This window comes from Nasonia vitripennis, chromosome 5 (genome assembly GCF_009193385.2).
Source record: "Nasonia vitripennis strain AsymCx chromosome 5, Nvit_psr_1.1, whole genome shotgun sequence".
NCBI lineage: Eukaryota > Metazoa > Arthropoda > Insecta > Hymenoptera > Pteromalidae > Nasonia > Nasonia vitripennis.
Window position 1 is genome coordinate 23,094,835 of NC_045761.1, and position 16,809 is coordinate 23,111,643.

Here is a 16,809-nt window from a genome sequence, read left to right on the forward strand (position 1 = left end):
CACTAATGTGTCGTTGATAGTCGATGTATTGCACTCGCATGAATATAGGCATTAAGGGTTGCGCCACACGGACAGATTATTCTTCACTTTTTTGTTGAATTGCTCGAGGCACGAGAGAGCAAAAGTTCATAGGTTATCATGGCTACTGATGCGAAGAAAAGAAAAATATTCGACGAGAAAGACGCTGAATTGGTAGAATAAAACATTGATGTAAACGAACGCTGTGATTAATAAAAATACGTCTTTTTCGGTAAGCGCAGAGCGATGAAGATAAGAAGCTTCAAGATGATCTTCGCCAACTGGTGGAAGATGTGGTTGTAAGCGAATTGCCTTATCTCCTATCCCAATCTTTTCATCGATCAAATCTCTTCAAAACCGACTAAATCAACGCAGGAGAACAGATCGGTATCGTCAGCCCTGTCCAACCTGCGCAAACTGATGCGCAGCTCAACGACCTCGATGACAGCCGTTCCCAAACCCTTGAAGTACCTCAAGGACTCCTACCCAGTGTTGATCCGAGCCCACAAGAAAAAAACCGACCCGAAAGAAGCAGCTCGTCTGGCCGACGTGATCAGTGTCCTGGCACTAGCCGCGTCAGCTCCAGGTAAGAGAGACTGTCTGGACTACTGCCTTCGAGGGACTTTAGCCAACCCCGGCGACTGGGGTCACGAGTACGTCAGGAGACTCGAGATGGAGATCGTCGAGGAGTGGCTTGGGATGCCTTACGAGCAGGAGAAGACCATCACGTAGATTTTTTAAAGTCTGCTTTACTCTAATCTATAGCTTAAAATAGTAGAAAGAAAAGACCCCTTTTTGTTTTTGGGTAGGGAACGACTGTTACCACTGGTGAAGAAGATCCTCATCTTCGACGCGAAGCACCACGCGGAGATCCAGGCTTGCGATCTCTGTCTCGAAATCGGACGATTGGATCTGCTGAGCGACTGTCTGGATGAGAACAATTACTCGAAAGTCTGCCGATACCTCGCCAGCAGTGCGGACTACACGTAACCGCGAATGACGTTGCTTGATGAACTAGCGTTACCCTGATGTCCCATTCCCTTTCAGAGAAGATCTGGAGCGACGAGACCTCCTAAAAGCTGTGACGACTCACTACTTAAAGTTTCACGAGTACAGCCGAGCTGTCCTGGTCGCCTTGCAACTACCCGACACGGATTTGGTTCGCGAGTGTTTTGCAAAGTGCCAGGACCCATTAATCAGAAAGCAAATGGCTTTCGTTCTGGCCAGGCAAAAGGTAAGCCTTAATCCTCAGCTATTTGGCTTTATTGAAAAAAAAACAACAGCAATCGTAGGATTGAATTTTTACACAGGATCAAGCTCAGAGGAAGGACTACGCGGCAGCCGACCTCGAAGCGATTCTGAGCAATAGTCACGTGAACGGTTACTTTCAAACGTTGGCTCGCGAACTGGATATTCTCGAGCCGAAGACACCCGAGGAGATCTACCGCAGTTGGCTGGAGACACGACCGGATAGACTCGCGGAGTATGACTCGGCGAGAGCTAATCTGGCAGCTACCTTTGCTTCGGCTTTTGTTCATACTGGCTTTGGTCAGGACAAGCTTATGGCTGATACGGAACAGTGCTGGGTTTACAAGAACAAGGATCACGCGATGCTGTCCGCTACTGCCTCGTTAGGCCTGATATATCTGTGGGACGTCGACGGAGGACTTGTGCCGATCGACAAGTAATATATCCAAATTTGATAAAATAAGATCCAACTTTGATAATACGAAATCTCTCGAGGTTCCTCTACGCAACCGACGATCTCGTGAAGTCCGGTGCCCTCCTGGCCATCGGGCTGGTAAACTGCGGTGTTCAAAGCGAGTGCGATCCAGCATTAGCCTTACTAAGCGAATACGTAATGTCCCCCAGTCAAAATCTACGAATCGGCGCTATTCTCGGTCTAGGTCTGGCTTACGCCGCTTCGAGAAGAAACGACCTAAACGAGCTTCTCGTCGCACCTCTCGCCGACAAGGAAAGTAAGTAAAAGAAATCGTAACACAGAACAAAGTTTTCCCGAGAAAGCCTTGATTGTCAATCGCAAAGTAGAATGACCCTACAAAGTTTTTCCTTATTTTTTAATTCCGAACTCGTTAAGGCACTATGGAAGTTGTCGCGCTGTCGGCTGTTGCTCTGGGCCTCGTTAACGTCGGCTCCGGAGACGCCGAACTTTCTCAGACTATTCTCCAGAAACTTTTAGAACTTGATTCGCAACAGCTGTCCTCTACGTACTCTAGGTGAGGTGCTTTGTAAGATTGGCCCTTTTTTGGTTGAATACGCGAGAAAAAGAAATGCGAAAGTGTATTTTAGATTTCTGCCGTTAGCTTTGGGCTTGATTTACATGGGACGACGGGAGAACATAGAAGCTCTTTCGGCAGCTTTGGACGTTCTACCGGATCCGTATAAACTACCGGCGCAAACGATGATCCAAGTAATCATCTTTTTATTTCTAATGAAAAATTTGATAATGATGGAGGTATCTTTATAGGGTCGATGTGTTTACTATAGGTTTGCTCGTACGCTGGTTCCGGAGACGTTCTGGTGGTTCAGGAGCTTTTGCGAATCTGTTCGGAACCGGTGGAAGGCGATACCAATATGAAAAAATCCTCGACGTCGGTGAATAGACAGCCCAGTTTCGGATGCTGCGATCCACAGAGACAAACGAATAATTCCGAGGGTAACGTTAAGAAAAGCAAATCAAAAAGCGAAGAAGTACCGACGTATGTTTCGATTTTACGACTACTTATATACTTAGGCGGAAACAAAAGATAAATCGTTTCGAAAAATGCTTATTTTCAGCGAAATTTCTCTCACGCAGCCAATAGCATCCCTCGGGGTAGCGATCGTTGGTCTGAGCGATGGCAAAGAAAATTCACGGATATTTGGCCAAGTAACTTTCAAAAACCGATAACGATATTCTTGAATTAAAATGCAACGTATTATGCAGATAGGTCGATACGGAGCACCACCAGCCAGAACAGCCGTTCCTTTGTGCTTCGCTCTATCCTACCTCTCGAACCCGGATCCTGGACTACTCGATGTTCTGAACAAGTACAGCCACGACAACGATCCAAATGTTGCTCTTAATGCGATTTTCGCTCTGGGTTTAATCGGAGCTGGAACCAACAATGCTAGACTTGCCACGATTTTGAGACAACTGGCGGCTTTTCACTCGAGAGATCCTGCCTATCTGTTTCTCATTCGAATTGCCCAGGGACTAGTGCACATGGGAAAAGTAAATCAGTTTTCTATTATGAATATATAAAATAATTTATATGGATGAATCTGGTTTTAGGCATAAAAATACATTTTAAATGTAAACAAACTTAATAATAGCAATAAAAACGTCACTTTTCAGGGCACGATTACCTTGCAACCTCTGAAATTCTCTTCAAAAGTACTCGATCAGGCATCATTGGCTGGACTACTCGTGGTTCTGGTATCGTTCTTGGATTGTAAGAATCTAATACTGGGAAAGTCCCATTATCTCATGTACTGCCTGGCACTTGCGATGGAACCTCGATGGCTTGTTACTCTTGATGAAAATTTGGAGGTGAGTGCTAGAAAAAGCAACAAGTGTTCAATGATAAAAAAAATTAATCAAGCCGTAAAATCTGTGATATTACAAATTTTGAGTTGTTATACCTCTTCAATACAATTTTACATTCATGAAAACTTGTTTCATTCCTAGGAAAAGTTTGAAGTTCATGCTTTCCAAAATTTTTAATGATGAAAATGGGATACCAAAATGTATCAGAAACCCCTTTTTATGTCCTTTTTTATATACTTCCTCTGTGCTAATATTCCAACTTGCCAAGTCCAGTTGGGGATTTTCATTCTGAAGTCTATACAGTACTGTGATTGCAGATTCTTCATTGGGCAAGAATAGAGTTGTTTTCCCAGCTATGTGACGATAATATGCTCTATCCATCAAATCCATACATGCTGCTTTCAATTTTGCTGTTGGCCAGGGATGAATTTTACTTATATGCTTTGCTATCCAATGTTTTGATAATTCATCTGCACATTTAACAATTACTGAATTATTTTTTATGTAAGCATACTCAAATCTAGGTATGAATGAGCCACCTTTTAAATTCTCAAGCCTCATTTGTATTGCTCTATCAAGAGATTGAAAATGCAAGTTAGTTATCGGTTCACAATTTGGATATCCATCTCCAATGATTGCTATAAATAAGGGATTGGTTTTTTCTTCTATGGAAAGTTCATCAAAACATGGTGTATTTACTCTGATTTCTTGACTTTTATTTTGTACACTAACATTGCAACTGTTGCTGTCTGGAATATCACTTACTTTTCCATTTTCTACATAGATATTAAAATTATAACTTTTTGAAATTCCATTTTGTTTATCGATATTATTAATAGTTTTTTGTTGTACAATGTCGCTTATTATCGCAGATGGTACATCGGATACAGAACTTGTTGATTTAGATAGAGAATCATATTCTTCACTGATCACTACATAATCCAAAATGTTAGAATTATCTGTACCTAACTCATCCTTATCAAATGAAGGATGAACTTCATTGAAATAAGTGTTATTGACCAATGTTTTATTGTACATCCTCCTGGACCTCAAAATCATTGGTTTGTATTTAAGACTACGTCGTTTTTTATTGTTCTTCTTCGTATTTTTTTTACGATTATTATTCCCTTGTACTATAGTTACATCTGTGTTACTCATTGAAGAAGAAACTCTGGCATGCTCTTGATTTAACTGTGATTCGTGTAATTCGTTTGATTCTGATGATTGAATCACACCACATTCACGAATTTCGTTATTCCCATAACGATTATTGCTAAGTTGCCTTGTGGCTGCAAATTTCGGCATGATGATTCCTGCATCTACACCATTAATTTGTGCATTCAGATTTATTAAATGTTGTAGAGAAATCAACGTGCGGATACAAGTATAAGCGCGTCCATGACTTTCAAACACAATACGAGCGAACAAAAACCGATCACGTGATTCGAGTGACGAGTAGCTCGATATGTGATTGGTTTTCACGCCAGCGCGCCAAAGTCGGGTATTCATGTTGTTGTACTTTTTTTTTAGGTAGGTATAATAATATTTTTAATTCAAGCGCCTAGTTTTTGTTAGTAAAAATATTGAAATAAAAAAAAAAGAAATAAACGGAAATTAAAGTTTTTATTTTGTAAAAAAAATACAAAAAGATTTTATATAATATTAAAAGAAAAAGCGATCAACACTTTTTTTTGTAAAATGCATCCTTTATTATTACATCAACTTGATACAAGCCGTAGTGAAGTTTGAATGCCTTTTTCTCTAAAAGCTTGACAGAGTATGCTGGTACTAACATATGAAGAATACTTCCAGACTTAGCGGTATTCTTAGCACCATTTAAACGATGTACTGACTGCAATTGCCAGCTTCTCATATTTATGTCTGGATTTTGCCTCTGAATCCTTTTTAAAATTAATTGTTGTGTGTTGCTGTCATGGAGTACAAGAATTTTCACTCTGTACATTTGATTCAGTTCTCGAGGCGATACAATTGTGAGCTTTACTCCTCCATCAGGATTCAATTTTGGTACAATTGATTGCAGCCACGTCTGAGATTCTGTATCAGCAGATCTAACCAGAATTACTCCATTTTCTACATAGGAATCTCGAAATCTTGGAACAAATTTCCCAGTAGCCAGTACACTGTCTATCTCAAAACCAACTAATCTACGCAAAATAAGCAAATGGTGCTCAGTTAAGTATTGAACATCCGGATATCCTTCTTCCACAATTACTGATAATAAAGAGTCCGAGTATTCTGATTGACTGAATTTTGGGTTTTTGAATAACTTATGTGTTAAACTATGGCTATCTTTTTGTAGATGGAAAGTATTGCTTGTTGTAGGTTGCTGAGCTGGTGGATTTCGAGGTGGATTTTCATTTCTATGATTTTGCATACTATGGCTACGGCTTTGCTGGACGTTAGGAATATTGTTTGTTGCAGGTTGCTGAGCTGGTGGATTTTCATCTTTATTTATTTCTCTAGTTTCTAGTAGTTCTACAGTGGAGGTAGGACCAGCTGGTGGTTCTACAGTGGAGGTAGGACCAGCTTGTGCTTCATTTGTCATAATTACATTTTGACTTCTTGAATTGTCCTGTAAATAATTATCTTCTATAGTAGCTGTTACCTCAACATTCAATTCACAAGGAGAACTATGCATTTCCATATCAGAGCTTAGCCCAGCTTTTTCTTCATTCGCTATACTTTGATTGCCTAAATCATCTTGTTCCATGCTAATTGGTGACTTGACATTCAAATTGCAAGGGGATCCAGTTTCTTCTACATTAGAGCTGAGTCCAGCTTGTGATTCATTTAGTACATTTTGATTTTTCAAATCATCTTGTAAGTCATTACACTCCATAGTAGTCAGTGGCTCAACATTCAAATTGCAAGGAGACCCAGGTATTTCTATATCAGATCTAGTAGTTTGCGATTGATTCGCCATATCTACATTTTGATCCCTTGAATTTTCACATGAATCATTACCTTCTGTCGTTTGTTTCTCCATCTGAATATGGTTTTCTTGCGGTTGATTCAGCACAGCTTTGTTTATATTCTCTGAGTTTTTCAGTAAATAATTAGTAGTTTCTAATTTAGATACTATCATTCTAATTTGTCTATTTTCATTGTTAGGTTTTTTAGATTTGAAAGGGATAGATTTCTTCACTTGTTTAACTACTCTAAATCCATTGGCAAACCGATTTTGAGAGAAAAGTTGTAAAGGACTTATATACTGCAATGGCGTTGGTGCTCTTATTACTGCTGAATTGATCTCTCTTTTTATATATTTAACTGAACGATTTGTAGTCATTGCACTAGAGAATGTCGAGATAGAAGTCGAAGAATTGTTAGTCTCGTTGTCAGATAAAGTAATTACTTCGATTTCAACTGGTTCAGTTTCTACAAAAATAACATCGTCGTCCGAGTCCATGTTAGAAGTTTCCATTTTCGGCAGTTTACTCGATCGTTCAATATGAGTGTATACTTATGCAGCCGTAAACGTTGTCCTTCAGAATGTATATACGAGTTCTGTCTGTAATTGAATTCTATTCAGGAATTTGACTGTGTAAATACAAAAGCGCAAGTTGGTCACGTGATATCCGCCTCGCATATCATCAGGTAAACTGATTGGTTCGTAATTCAAGCGCAGAAAATGCTGTCTATTAAAATATTTAATCAGTAGTTGAATAATTTTAAGGCTTATTTTTACAATTAAATAAGATTTAACTTCTAATACTTAATTCAGATATGATTTTTATAATTTTATACAATATTAATTTTGTTTCAACATTTTTCCATTTTATTTTTAGCTTCTTCCAGTGTCTGTACGAGTCGGTCAAGCCGTAGATGTTTTAGGAAAAGCCGGAAATCCAAAGTCGATAACAGGTGGTCATGTTCACACAACTCCATTATTAATGGCCCATGGCGAGAAAGCAGAATTAGTCAGCAATGATGAGTACGAACCTCTTGTCGACCCTATGGAGGGTGTCGTTATCTTACGAGCAAAAATTGCGTGAGTGCAATCTTATTTTTTCTATCCCTTTTTGTCGAACAATAATTTGATAAATAAAGTAATGTTCAGTGACTTTTGTGATTTGAATTTATTGATTAAATAATTAATAAATAGATAAAAGAAATTAAGCAAGCTAAAAAGCAAACTATATGTTCTCCTCTCACTTCAAAGTAACAACAACATACATTAAATCATACACATTGCGATTATATTATGTATAAATATAAAAAGTAACGGTCAGAGCGGAAAATGCAAATTCTTTGAACAAGGAATAAGCAATCAACTGAAAATTGTTTCTCTTTTGTGTATTTTGTTTTTATTATCATTGGACTAGCGGAAGCGATGTGCTTTATACAACAGAAACCTTTTTGCGAGCATTTGTGCAGTTACAAGCTGAGAGAACGTAACAAAACTGAACTCAATGTCCGCGGACACAATTGTATAGGCACATGAAGTTTTTTTTGCTCGGATGCCCGTATTTTTTTTACTTTTAAATATATACCTTGAAACTGAAACGTACGAAAAGAGCCACTGTTTTTTGTTTACTGTACTCATAGTCAATACAATTTTTAATTTTCTCTTTCATACTTTATTTGACTATCGATTCTCTCGCGTACTTCGCGTATCGCTTAAATTTGTTCATGCCTCCAGTTTTTTTTTATTTAAAATTTGTTTTAAATTGTCTGCTCATTCGTTTTGATTACTGCTTATCCAGTTTAGCGAAAGGCGAAGTAAGCGCGAGAATCCAGCGAACTCTAGCTACTCTTTTTTTCGTCATATTATATATAATATACGCTTCGTTTCTTGCTCTCTTATATTAAAATTATAGAATAGTAGTAGTTCAATATATCGTAACTTTTCATCTCCTTTCATTAATGCTGGCACGTAGGCGTACGTGATTTTCGTATATATACTTTATTTTCTTATGTATCAGAGCACAGCAGCGCGGTGCGTATTCTTTCTATTCTTATAGAAGACGAGCGAGTTGATACCGAAGTTAAACTACGCATTTTTTTTGCTTCATAATATTCTTTAAACCATGTAAGCCTGTTCCTTCTCTACTTTTAGCGTAAAGCTTGCACCGCATTGCGTACTTTGAACCCTTCGTTATTTAGCTGCAACGTGTGTATACCACCCCTTACACCTCTATTTCTCTTCTCGCCCTTCTTACTTCTTCCCGTGTTTCGATAATCTTTTACTTCTTATGTACAGTATTTTGTTTTGCAAACAATGCGAATCTCATGCACTCTCGCATCTCTCATATTCTCCATCTCTCATTTGCACACTCCAATACCGTGCTCTCGAGGAAAATTGAAAAAAAAAACAGAATCATAGTAATAATAATTGTATAGTATAATAAATGGATAAAAATCGTCGCGTGTGTGAAGAGATTAAAAGTCGATGCTCGGAGTTTGAAATCTTTGAGTGATCCTATATTGCGCTTCGTACAATCGACACTCATCCCATGCAAAAAATGGCTTATATGCGTCGTTTACGCGTTATACGTCTGATTAAAATGAGTCCTAATGCAACTCTCGTCACTCGTTCGTTCTTCTAATATGACATAAGCGCCGCGAGTTAATGCAATAATACGCAGACGTGCAATCATGGGACATTAAAAAATCAGAATCCGATATAAGAACGGTGAACGGTATAACGGCAGCGACGACGACGACGACGACAACGTCTTCTTGTTACCCCCGTCTCGGGCTCTTTTTTTTATTATGCTTGCTTGTCTCGAACTGCTCTTGGCTCAGTGCTTAGAATAGTCGAGCGCGCCTCTTGATGTCGTTGCGACGCCACTGCGGCATCCGATAAAACTCGGACCGCGTGCAGTGGAGAACAGCTTCGAATTCGGCATCCGAGAGATGACGCTGAAAATACAAAGCGTCCATTAGTTTATAAAATCTAAACTAAATTGGACCAATACAGTTTTCTACTATATGGCGGGTAATTTAAATCTCAAGGATATATGTTTCACCTCGAGATTGCAACGATCCACGTCGGCCGGTAGTCTGTAATTAGTGATGACGAGCAGGTGATACGGGTAGAGTTTTGGTGGCTCCGCGGGCGCCGCGCCCATGTCCGGTAGTGAGCGTCGCACGTGTTGTCCCACGTGCTGATGATGCTGGCCCACTGCCACCGAGCCCAGACCGCCGGTGTACGTCGTCGACGACGGCAGGATGCCCCCGTCATTCTATATTTCACAAGAACAATTCCGTTAGTATACATATACTGAACTTCACAATTTTTTTTTTCATACAGATATGATCACGTTGACATTTAATTGACATTTAATTCATTTACAGAGATATTTATATGTATGTTTATATATAATATGGACATGTATATATAGATTTTCATCATGTGTGTATACGATACCAGTTGCATTCTCTGCGAGACACTTATGTATGTATATATATATGATGGGTATACAACATTCAGAGGACAATATTTAGGTATGTATAAAAATTTCAAGTATATATATAAATGTTGATATCAATGCATGACAGAGTTTCGTGTGTATAATATAGACTGTCGGTGATTTGTCACTAGGCTTTGAGTTTAACGGCAATCGTCAACGTAATATTGTTGTTGCACAGTCGATCATGAGGGAAAGAGTTACGTTTTGTATCGTATGAGGACTGGTATAAGATTGTATATATAATAATAAGGCTTGAATTCATTTAATCATGGATAATAAGTAGTGCCAAATCTGCAAAATGCCTCGATGTATCAAAACTCTTTTTGCATAATACGTGTGTGTTCGTGATCTACTTACAAGCGTTACATACTTCATACTCTTTGTACAGACGAGTGTTTGCGTGACATTATATACGAAAAATTCATGCAATGTAAAACTTTCTACTGAAATATATGCGTGATTATAATGGTGCAAGATATTCTTTGTACAGAAATTGAACTATATTTATGATTAAAAAATTGATGCATAGAGTACAAGGCGGTATACATATATTTACACGCTATACATGCCTGGTGTTATGTACAGTTTTTTGTTTACTTCTGGGGATGTCGAACATGTAATACAAGGACGATCACAGTGTATAATATCTTAATACCAATAACAGAGAGATAAAAATTTTCATCTATAGAGTGTACAGTCAAAAGACGAACACACAGAGATTACAGATATAATACTACTAGTATACACAAAGAGAAAGAGAATAAATAATAAAACGTGCAAGCATATCATCAACAATAATGTATAGAAACCCCAAAACTGTTCGATATCCCCTTGTCGAGGCAACAAGGCTCCGCTCGTCGTGTGTGTCCGTATTTATTATAATACATCTACGTGTGACTATGTATAATAATCATGATAAAAAAAGTAAAAAGATTAAGTTAAAAAACAAAAAATAAGGGATGCAAAGAGTGCGTGCTACGAACCATGCTAAGCCGCTGGGAGTAGTACGGGGCTGTTGTACATACCAGTGCCCGCCGGTCCACGTCCGTGATGCTGCCTGTTGATACTAGATTGGAAGGGGAAAACACGGGTGAGTATGAAACACCATGGTCAGATAGAAAAAGATAGTCAGAGAAGAAGTAGAGAGAGAGAGAGAGAGAGAGATTGTGAGATCAAACACCGTCACGCAGGACGACAAGCCATGTATATTAATTCGTGGACATATGGCGGTGTCCTATTATCTATATGTAAGATTGTCTTTCGACGAATCAATCACTCTTTTCCGAGAAGCTAACGATTGTTGCATTTGAATATTTTAGAGAGTTTCTAACTTCTCTCTTTACGACTTGACGAGATTTACGCGGAGACAAAAGTACGTTTATGGCTGCTTTTACGATCGAGTTTTCTTTTTTGTCGGGCATGTTTCTGTACGTGGAAATAATTGATTCGTCGGTAGCTCGGAAGGGAAATCTTCTTTTTACGGAATTAGTACATGCCAAAACCGAATTTGTTCGAAAAGAGTGACTTTTGAAATCGATTCGACGATGAGCTCTTTCGAGATTTCAATATACTTTCGTCTGATCAATCTACTATTTACATTATCATCGTATACAACGCTAGAAATTATTGCTTCAGTTAATTTGCGTGAAAGAACGACTTTGTGGCAGTAGAAATTAATACAAGTACTCTCTAATCCAACAGAATTAATTAATTAATAGCCACACTCCAAGACAACGCCGTAAGAGATTAGTTTTTTTAAATTATTCGGTTAATGACTTGTTCCACTTTCTTTTTAGTCTGCTTTAAAATTTTTAGGTCTCTTTACTATCAACTCTAATTTAATCTACTTATATAACTAAGCTATATGCTGTGTATCCTGATTCGGTCAACTCCAATTTGAAAAGTGATAATTACTTGGACATGTAAGATAATTAAATTACGTAGTGGACACACTCAATTATAATATTTACATTTCGGAGTCTAAACTATAGACATCATGAAATTATGTAATTTGTCCATAAGCATGTGATCGTTTCACTGTATCTAGTATGATTGTATTAGCTTACTAAAGACAATAATATTAATCTCTTGTACATAGCCTACTGTATTTACACGACATCTACCTAAAAATTTTAGAGTGTTTTTGTGCATGTATATTAAGTTCCGATCCTTTTCAACGATTTGCGTAGTCTCTCTCGATAATCCATCAGCGCAGTAGTAGGACGAGTTTTTGTTTTGCGTGTGTATACTTACTATCTGATTTGCCGGAAGAAAAGTCAGTGCTGTGCGTCTTGTCGCCCATGCCGCTGAACGAGTAGTCCCCCTGTTTGACAAAAATTCACAGAATAAGGTAAATCAAAGGTGGTTAATATCAAACAGCCATGTACCAAGTAAGACTTGTATTACTTTTCAACAATTAGCGTGTCTACCGCATGAACCGTAAGGTGCATTATTTGCTGTTTGCTTGAATAAATAAAGAAAAAGATAGAGATAGAAAGGCTGACGCTCTGGAAACGGGTCAAAGGATAAATTGTACTCTTCAACAATTAATACAATTGATGCGGTAACAGTTGCTTCGACGACTTTTCCAGAGCACGTCAAAAGAAAGAAAAGGACTATAGTTTAGTTAAAAAAAATTGTTACTAGCGCGCTTTGTGCTTTGAGAGACTTACAGGGAGAGCAGATACAGAACCGCCTGTCGAGGAGAAGGTGTGACTTCGAGGTGCCAGACCATATCCCGGCTTCGGGATGTGTCGCAGGGAGCTCACAACTGTGTGGTTCGCAAGGCCAAACCGAACGGTTTAACTTGGATTAGTGATCTTTGCTTTGCGTTTTTACATTTTTTTCTCATTGTTTTCTCTCTGATCAACTCACGTGTTCAGCCCATACGAATGCCCAACGTTCGCAGTTTTTTGTAAGACACTTCTTGGATTATGTTTGGATTATTATCGTTACCTTTCAATCGCGTTATTAACAGGCTTGCTAATTATGATATAAGTATAGGCAGGCGGCGGATGCTTATATCAACCAGAGTCAAATAAATAATTTTCAGCGATCGTTGACGCTTTTTACGGAATTGATGACGTTCTAATTTACGTTACGATATACAGGAAAAAAATGAACGACTTTTTACAAGTAGTTTTATCTATTCGATTGTAAGATAATATGTACAGATCTAAGTTTATACAAACGTTTTTAAAACGGTCTATCTACATTACTCAATTAAAGATTTACAGGTTCACACAACAATGATTATATACAGTTCGCTACGATTTTATAAAAGTATTACTCCCGATATGACACACTAGATTAAAAATAAAAAAAAAATTATACAGGGATATACTTGACATTTATTTGATTTGGTTGACACGTTTCTAAATGATGCAAATTATACTCAAAATTCACAACAAGGTTAGTTCGTGGTTAGTAAAACGAAATATAAGAATTAGATGGAAAAATTAAAAAATACAAAACCAGCACCTCGTGTTAGCCAATGAAAGATTCTAAGTAAGCTCTTATCAATTTTTACTATGTTACCAATATAATAATAATTATAATAATAGACAGCGTCTATCTTGACAGCAATTCAAATCGTGCAGTGTCTTGCAAATTCACTTTTCTATGTCTTTTTACAATGAATTTTCAGGTAGACGTAGCAAGACAAAGACATCCAGACAAGCCTCATTCACTTTAAAGAGCTCAAGCTTCTCTTTAATCTATCAGACGGGCAATCGAAAAGAACAAAAAAAAGTTCAATCTAGTATGAGTGCATCATAAGTTTGAATTGCTCGTCAGGCCAGACGCTTGTGTGTAGGAGTGGAGGTTTACGACTCACCGAGTAATAGTGCCTAATGGAGTTCGGAAGAGTGAAGGCACGCTGAGAGCCTAGAGGCGGATAGTTCCTCGGTGCCGGGGATCGCGTCGACGACCTGCCACCGGCTGCGCATTGGTCGTCGCGAGAGAGCGCACACACGATAATACAAACACACAAAAACAACAAATAGATACAAAGTGTGATATTACGAGTATTCGGAGAGCTAACGGAGACGTCGATGAGAATGACCTATGTACGTCGCTTGCTCTGCTTGAAAAATCCTTCGTTCTTCAAGCAGAGCAACGTTTACAATGTTGGAAGTTGTGAGACACTTAGTAATGAAGCCAAATTAAAAATTAACATGCATATTCGGAAGCTTGGCATGCTTTACATTATTTCATCGTACAATCTATAACACTGAGAGACAAGATCTTCCAATACTGCACACTAAGACAAGTTGTGGTTAACACACTTGGTTAAGGTTCGTTAACTATTTTTTTTTATAACCCATCGTGAAAATCGCTTCTATAGTTAAGCTACCTTAACGTAGATTACGTATACATATATGGATATATATTACTCATGGACATGAATTATGGAACTAAAAAATGTAATGCACTCGGTTCTGCATGCAAGATGTTCGTAAAGTGCGCCTAAAACACCAACACGTCATATAATAGGTAAACCGTTAAGAAGACTCAACGATGTCTTTAATTTTTTTTTCATCAACATTTTGGTCTAACGCTTCGAAGCCCCCCCGCACAAGTCATGAATTGCAGAGTGGGCTTCGAGGCATGCAAAAGCGGAATACATCACCTGGTTCTTAAACAGCGCAATTTTTTTTCGGTGTCATCGGTGAAAACGAACGCCATTTAAAAGAGCAAGGAAACTTTCAATCAAGGTGCGAGTCATTCGCGAACACCTATATGCTAGGATCGTTCAATGCTTTTTCTTTGTTTGTTCGTTATAGATGTCCAAGACAATAGAAGAAAAAAAACTGTTTCCAGTCTTTCTAGGGTGTACAACATATTCAACTCTATATAATTTATATTCTCTGTTATGATGTATACACGCTCTCGGCATTGAAGCGATATTCAATCGGTTGTGGAATGTTAGTGTCATGTGCGAACGTGTGGACATGTATGAGATGACAACGCTCATAAATCATGATCTAATTAGATAATTGCGCTCGTTGGGCTTACCGTTATAACTCGGTCCTACGCTAGATCTGTAACTTATTCCATCTTCGTCTTCCCAAGGTCGTGCGTGGTCGATGTTTCTCGATGGCGCTAAAAGCATTTTTTCACTTGTATAAATACACGAACGATCGCACGAGTACACGATTAATTATGTTTCACAGATAGTCGCTTACAGGCACCAACTGGACTTTCGTAGCGAAGTCTGTAAGCCGGCTCGCGGTTGGCAGACGGGGTTCTGGAAGCGTTTCTCGGGTCGACGTTCGCCGCCTTGTGTCTGAGATTTTCCCGGTCTTTCTCACGGTCCTGTAGAAACACCTTGGCTATACCCGTGTCTATCTTGCTCAATTCGTCCTGCTCTTTCTTCAGCTTCTGCTCCACCTCCTTAATGGACTTTTGATCTACCTCATCCTCGTCCTCCGAATCTGGTACTCCCTGAGGGAAAAAAAGAGAAATCAAGCGTTAATTCTTCACTGCTCGATAAATAAATCCTTCGCTGATGAATCTTTCAAGCTCACCTTGTAGGTGTCCGACCAGCGCCTGCGTCTCTCGGGATCCGTGTAGGGATAAGGCGGAGCTGGAAAGTCATCTCTCTCGATAGGTGGCTGCTTGCCGGGTGGCGGCTTCGAGGCGTCGGGATAGTGGGCGAGTTCGATCGGCTCGTCGTTGTCTACCTGGCTGCCAGCCGCCGGCGACTTTGGCCTCGTCTCGCTTAGGGCGTCCACCAGGGCTCGCATGCCCGAGCGACTGCTGCGGCCGCCGCTGCTTCTTATCGAACGTGAAGCTAAACAGATAAGTATCGTTACGTCACGCGTTTCTTTTAGCAAACAATTTAAAGAATATAAACGAGACTCACAGCTTGGTCTATGAAAGTGCGGGCTAGTGGGTGGCTTGTCGTAGGGTTGGATCGGGCGCCTGAGATATCCCTGACTCGGTGTCTCGGTCAGATACGAGTAGGTGTAAATTCTAGAAACGTTTTCGTGGCCGCCTCGGCCGTACTCCCGCAGGATCAATCCTGGACTGCCGGTTCTCGCTGGATAGTACTAAATTTCGAGACAAGAGAACAGAAAGAATACAGAGTCGTTGTTCTCGCAAGCCTCGTCCTCCACCTCGTCCTTTTTTTTTATAATACATCGGCGTATGTGTGTGTGTATAGCAGGGCTGCTTCGCCCTGTGTGTATGTACAAGCGGTGTGTATCGTTGTAAAATAATAATAAGGCTGCAGACCTGGCGCTTAGCGGATGTGAGGTGGATTTAAAAAAAGCAACATAGCGTACCTTGCGACTCAGACTGCTGTAAGGGCTGCATAGGGATCCGTTCAGACTTGGCGTGCGAGACCTCAATGAAAACTATACACAATAACCGTGCGAAAAAAAGAAAATAAAAAATGAATTAACCAAAAGCGAAAATAAAAGAAGTAGTGACTAGGTAAGAAAAGTAAATAAATAATAATGGTACGTAAACCTAGGCTCTCTATATGGTACAACGCATATAAAGCTAATTTGATATAATCGTATGGTAAAAATATAAGATAAGCGTGCTGATGGTGATTTACAACGATAGTAATGGCTAAATAGGTGAGAGAAGCTAATTTAAAAATAAATATGAGAAAAAAAAACGTAATAATTTCGTGTGTAGCAACATGCGTCGGCTAAACTAGCAAAACTCAGAAAAAAATATACGTAAAAAAAACAAATACGTGTGTACACAATTGCAACTTAACATTGAATACTCGATACTGAAACCGAGGCTGTCGCTACAGTTTGGCACTTTGGGGTACATGTATAGCAATTG

The 16,809-nt window shown here is 39.1% G+C and overlaps 3 protein-coding genes across 19 annotated transcripts in view; 1 reads left to right on the forward strand and 2 right to left on the reverse strand.

Moving 5' to 3' along the window:
• Nucleotides 1-31: 31 nt before the first annotated feature.
• LOC100123692 (26S proteasome non-ATPase regulatory subunit 2-like) lies at nt 32-7,652 on the forward strand. The gene is made up of 14 exons (XM_001607334.6): nt 32-192; nt 261-317; nt 394-746; nt 828-1,004; nt 1,066-1,252; nt 1,329-1,702; nt 1,762-1,997; nt 2,117-2,255; nt 2,329-2,449; nt 2,527-2,738; nt 2,818-2,908; nt 2,966-3,253; nt 3,377-3,571; nt 7,378-7,652. The coding sequence occupies exons 1-14, from the start codon at nt 139-141 to the stop codon at nt 7,582-7,584; spliced, it is 2,691 nt and encodes an 896-aa protein (XP_001607384.2). The 5' UTR covers nt 32-138; the 3' UTR covers nt 7,585-7,652.
• Nucleotides 3,268-5,122, reverse strand: LOC103316247. Of its 2 annotated transcripts, XM_008209044.4 has the most exons (3): nt 4,108-5,092; nt 3,664-4,038; nt 3,439-3,578 (listed from the first exon to the last, which is right to left on the reverse strand). In XM_008209044.4, the coding sequence occupies exons 1-2, from the start codon at nt 5,075-5,077 to the stop codon at nt 3,668-3,670; spliced, it is 1,341 nt and encodes a 446-aa protein (XP_008207266.1). In that variant the 5' UTR covers nt 5,078-5,092; the 3' UTR covers nt 3,439-3,578; nt 3,664-3,667. The 2 variants fall into 2 exon arrangements, with proteins under 2 accessions (XP_008207264.1, XP_008207266.1); XM_008209042.4 differs by having other exon boundaries at nt 3,268-3,578; nt 3,664-5,122.
• A 218-nt stretch (nt 7,653-7,870) lies between the features above and the next one.
• Nucleotides 7,871-16,809, reverse strand: part of LOC100123688 (actin-binding LIM protein 2) — a 28,024-nt gene continuing 19,085 nt past the window's right edge. For 3 of the 16 annotated variants that reach the window (XM_008209039.3, XM_008209037.4, XM_016985551.3), the window contains 10 exons: nt 16,293-16,364; nt 15,872-16,058; nt 15,534-15,799; nt 15,192-15,450; nt 15,022-15,108; nt 13,841-13,944; nt 12,259-12,328; nt 10,989-11,071; nt 9,562-9,777; nt 7,880-9,454 (listed from right to left, as the gene is read on the reverse strand). In XM_008209039.3, coding sequence (XP_008207261.1) covers nt 9,341-9,454; nt 9,562-9,777; nt 10,989-11,071; nt 12,259-12,328; nt 13,841-13,944; nt 15,022-15,108; nt 15,192-15,450; nt 15,534-15,799; nt 15,872-16,058; nt 16,293-16,364 — 1,458 coding nt within the window. In that variant the 3' untranslated portion in view covers nt 7,880-9,340. Of the gene's footprint in view, nt 9,455-9,561; nt 9,778-10,988; nt 11,072-12,258; nt 12,329-12,677; nt 12,776-13,840; nt 13,945-15,021; nt 15,109-15,191; nt 15,451-15,533; nt 15,800-15,871; nt 16,059-16,292; nt 16,365-16,809 lie in introns of those variants that run through there. The other 13 variants (XM_032600493.1, XM_008209033.4, XM_032600494.1 and 10 more) reach the window with 11 other exon arrangements.

What these genes read in the sequence shown, in the direction of transcription:
- LOC100123692 (XM_001607334.6), top strand. Translation starts at nt 139, where the DNA reads ATGGCTACTGATGCGAAGAAAAGAAAAATATTCGACGAGAAAGACGCT. An exon ending in AACTGGTGGAAGATGTGGTT is followed by an intron (nt 318 to 393) that starts GTAAGCGAATTG and finishes AAATCAACGCAG; the next exon opens with GAGAACAGATCGGTATCGTC. An exon ending in ATTCACGGATATTTGGCCAA is followed by an intron (nt 2,909 to 2,965) that starts GTAACTTTCAAA and finishes CGTATTATGCAG; the next exon opens with ATAGGTCGATACGGAGCACC.
- LOC103316247 (XM_008209042.4), bottom strand. Translation starts at nt 5,077, where the DNA reads ATGAATACCCGACTTTGGCGCGCTGGCGTGAAAACCAATCACATATCG.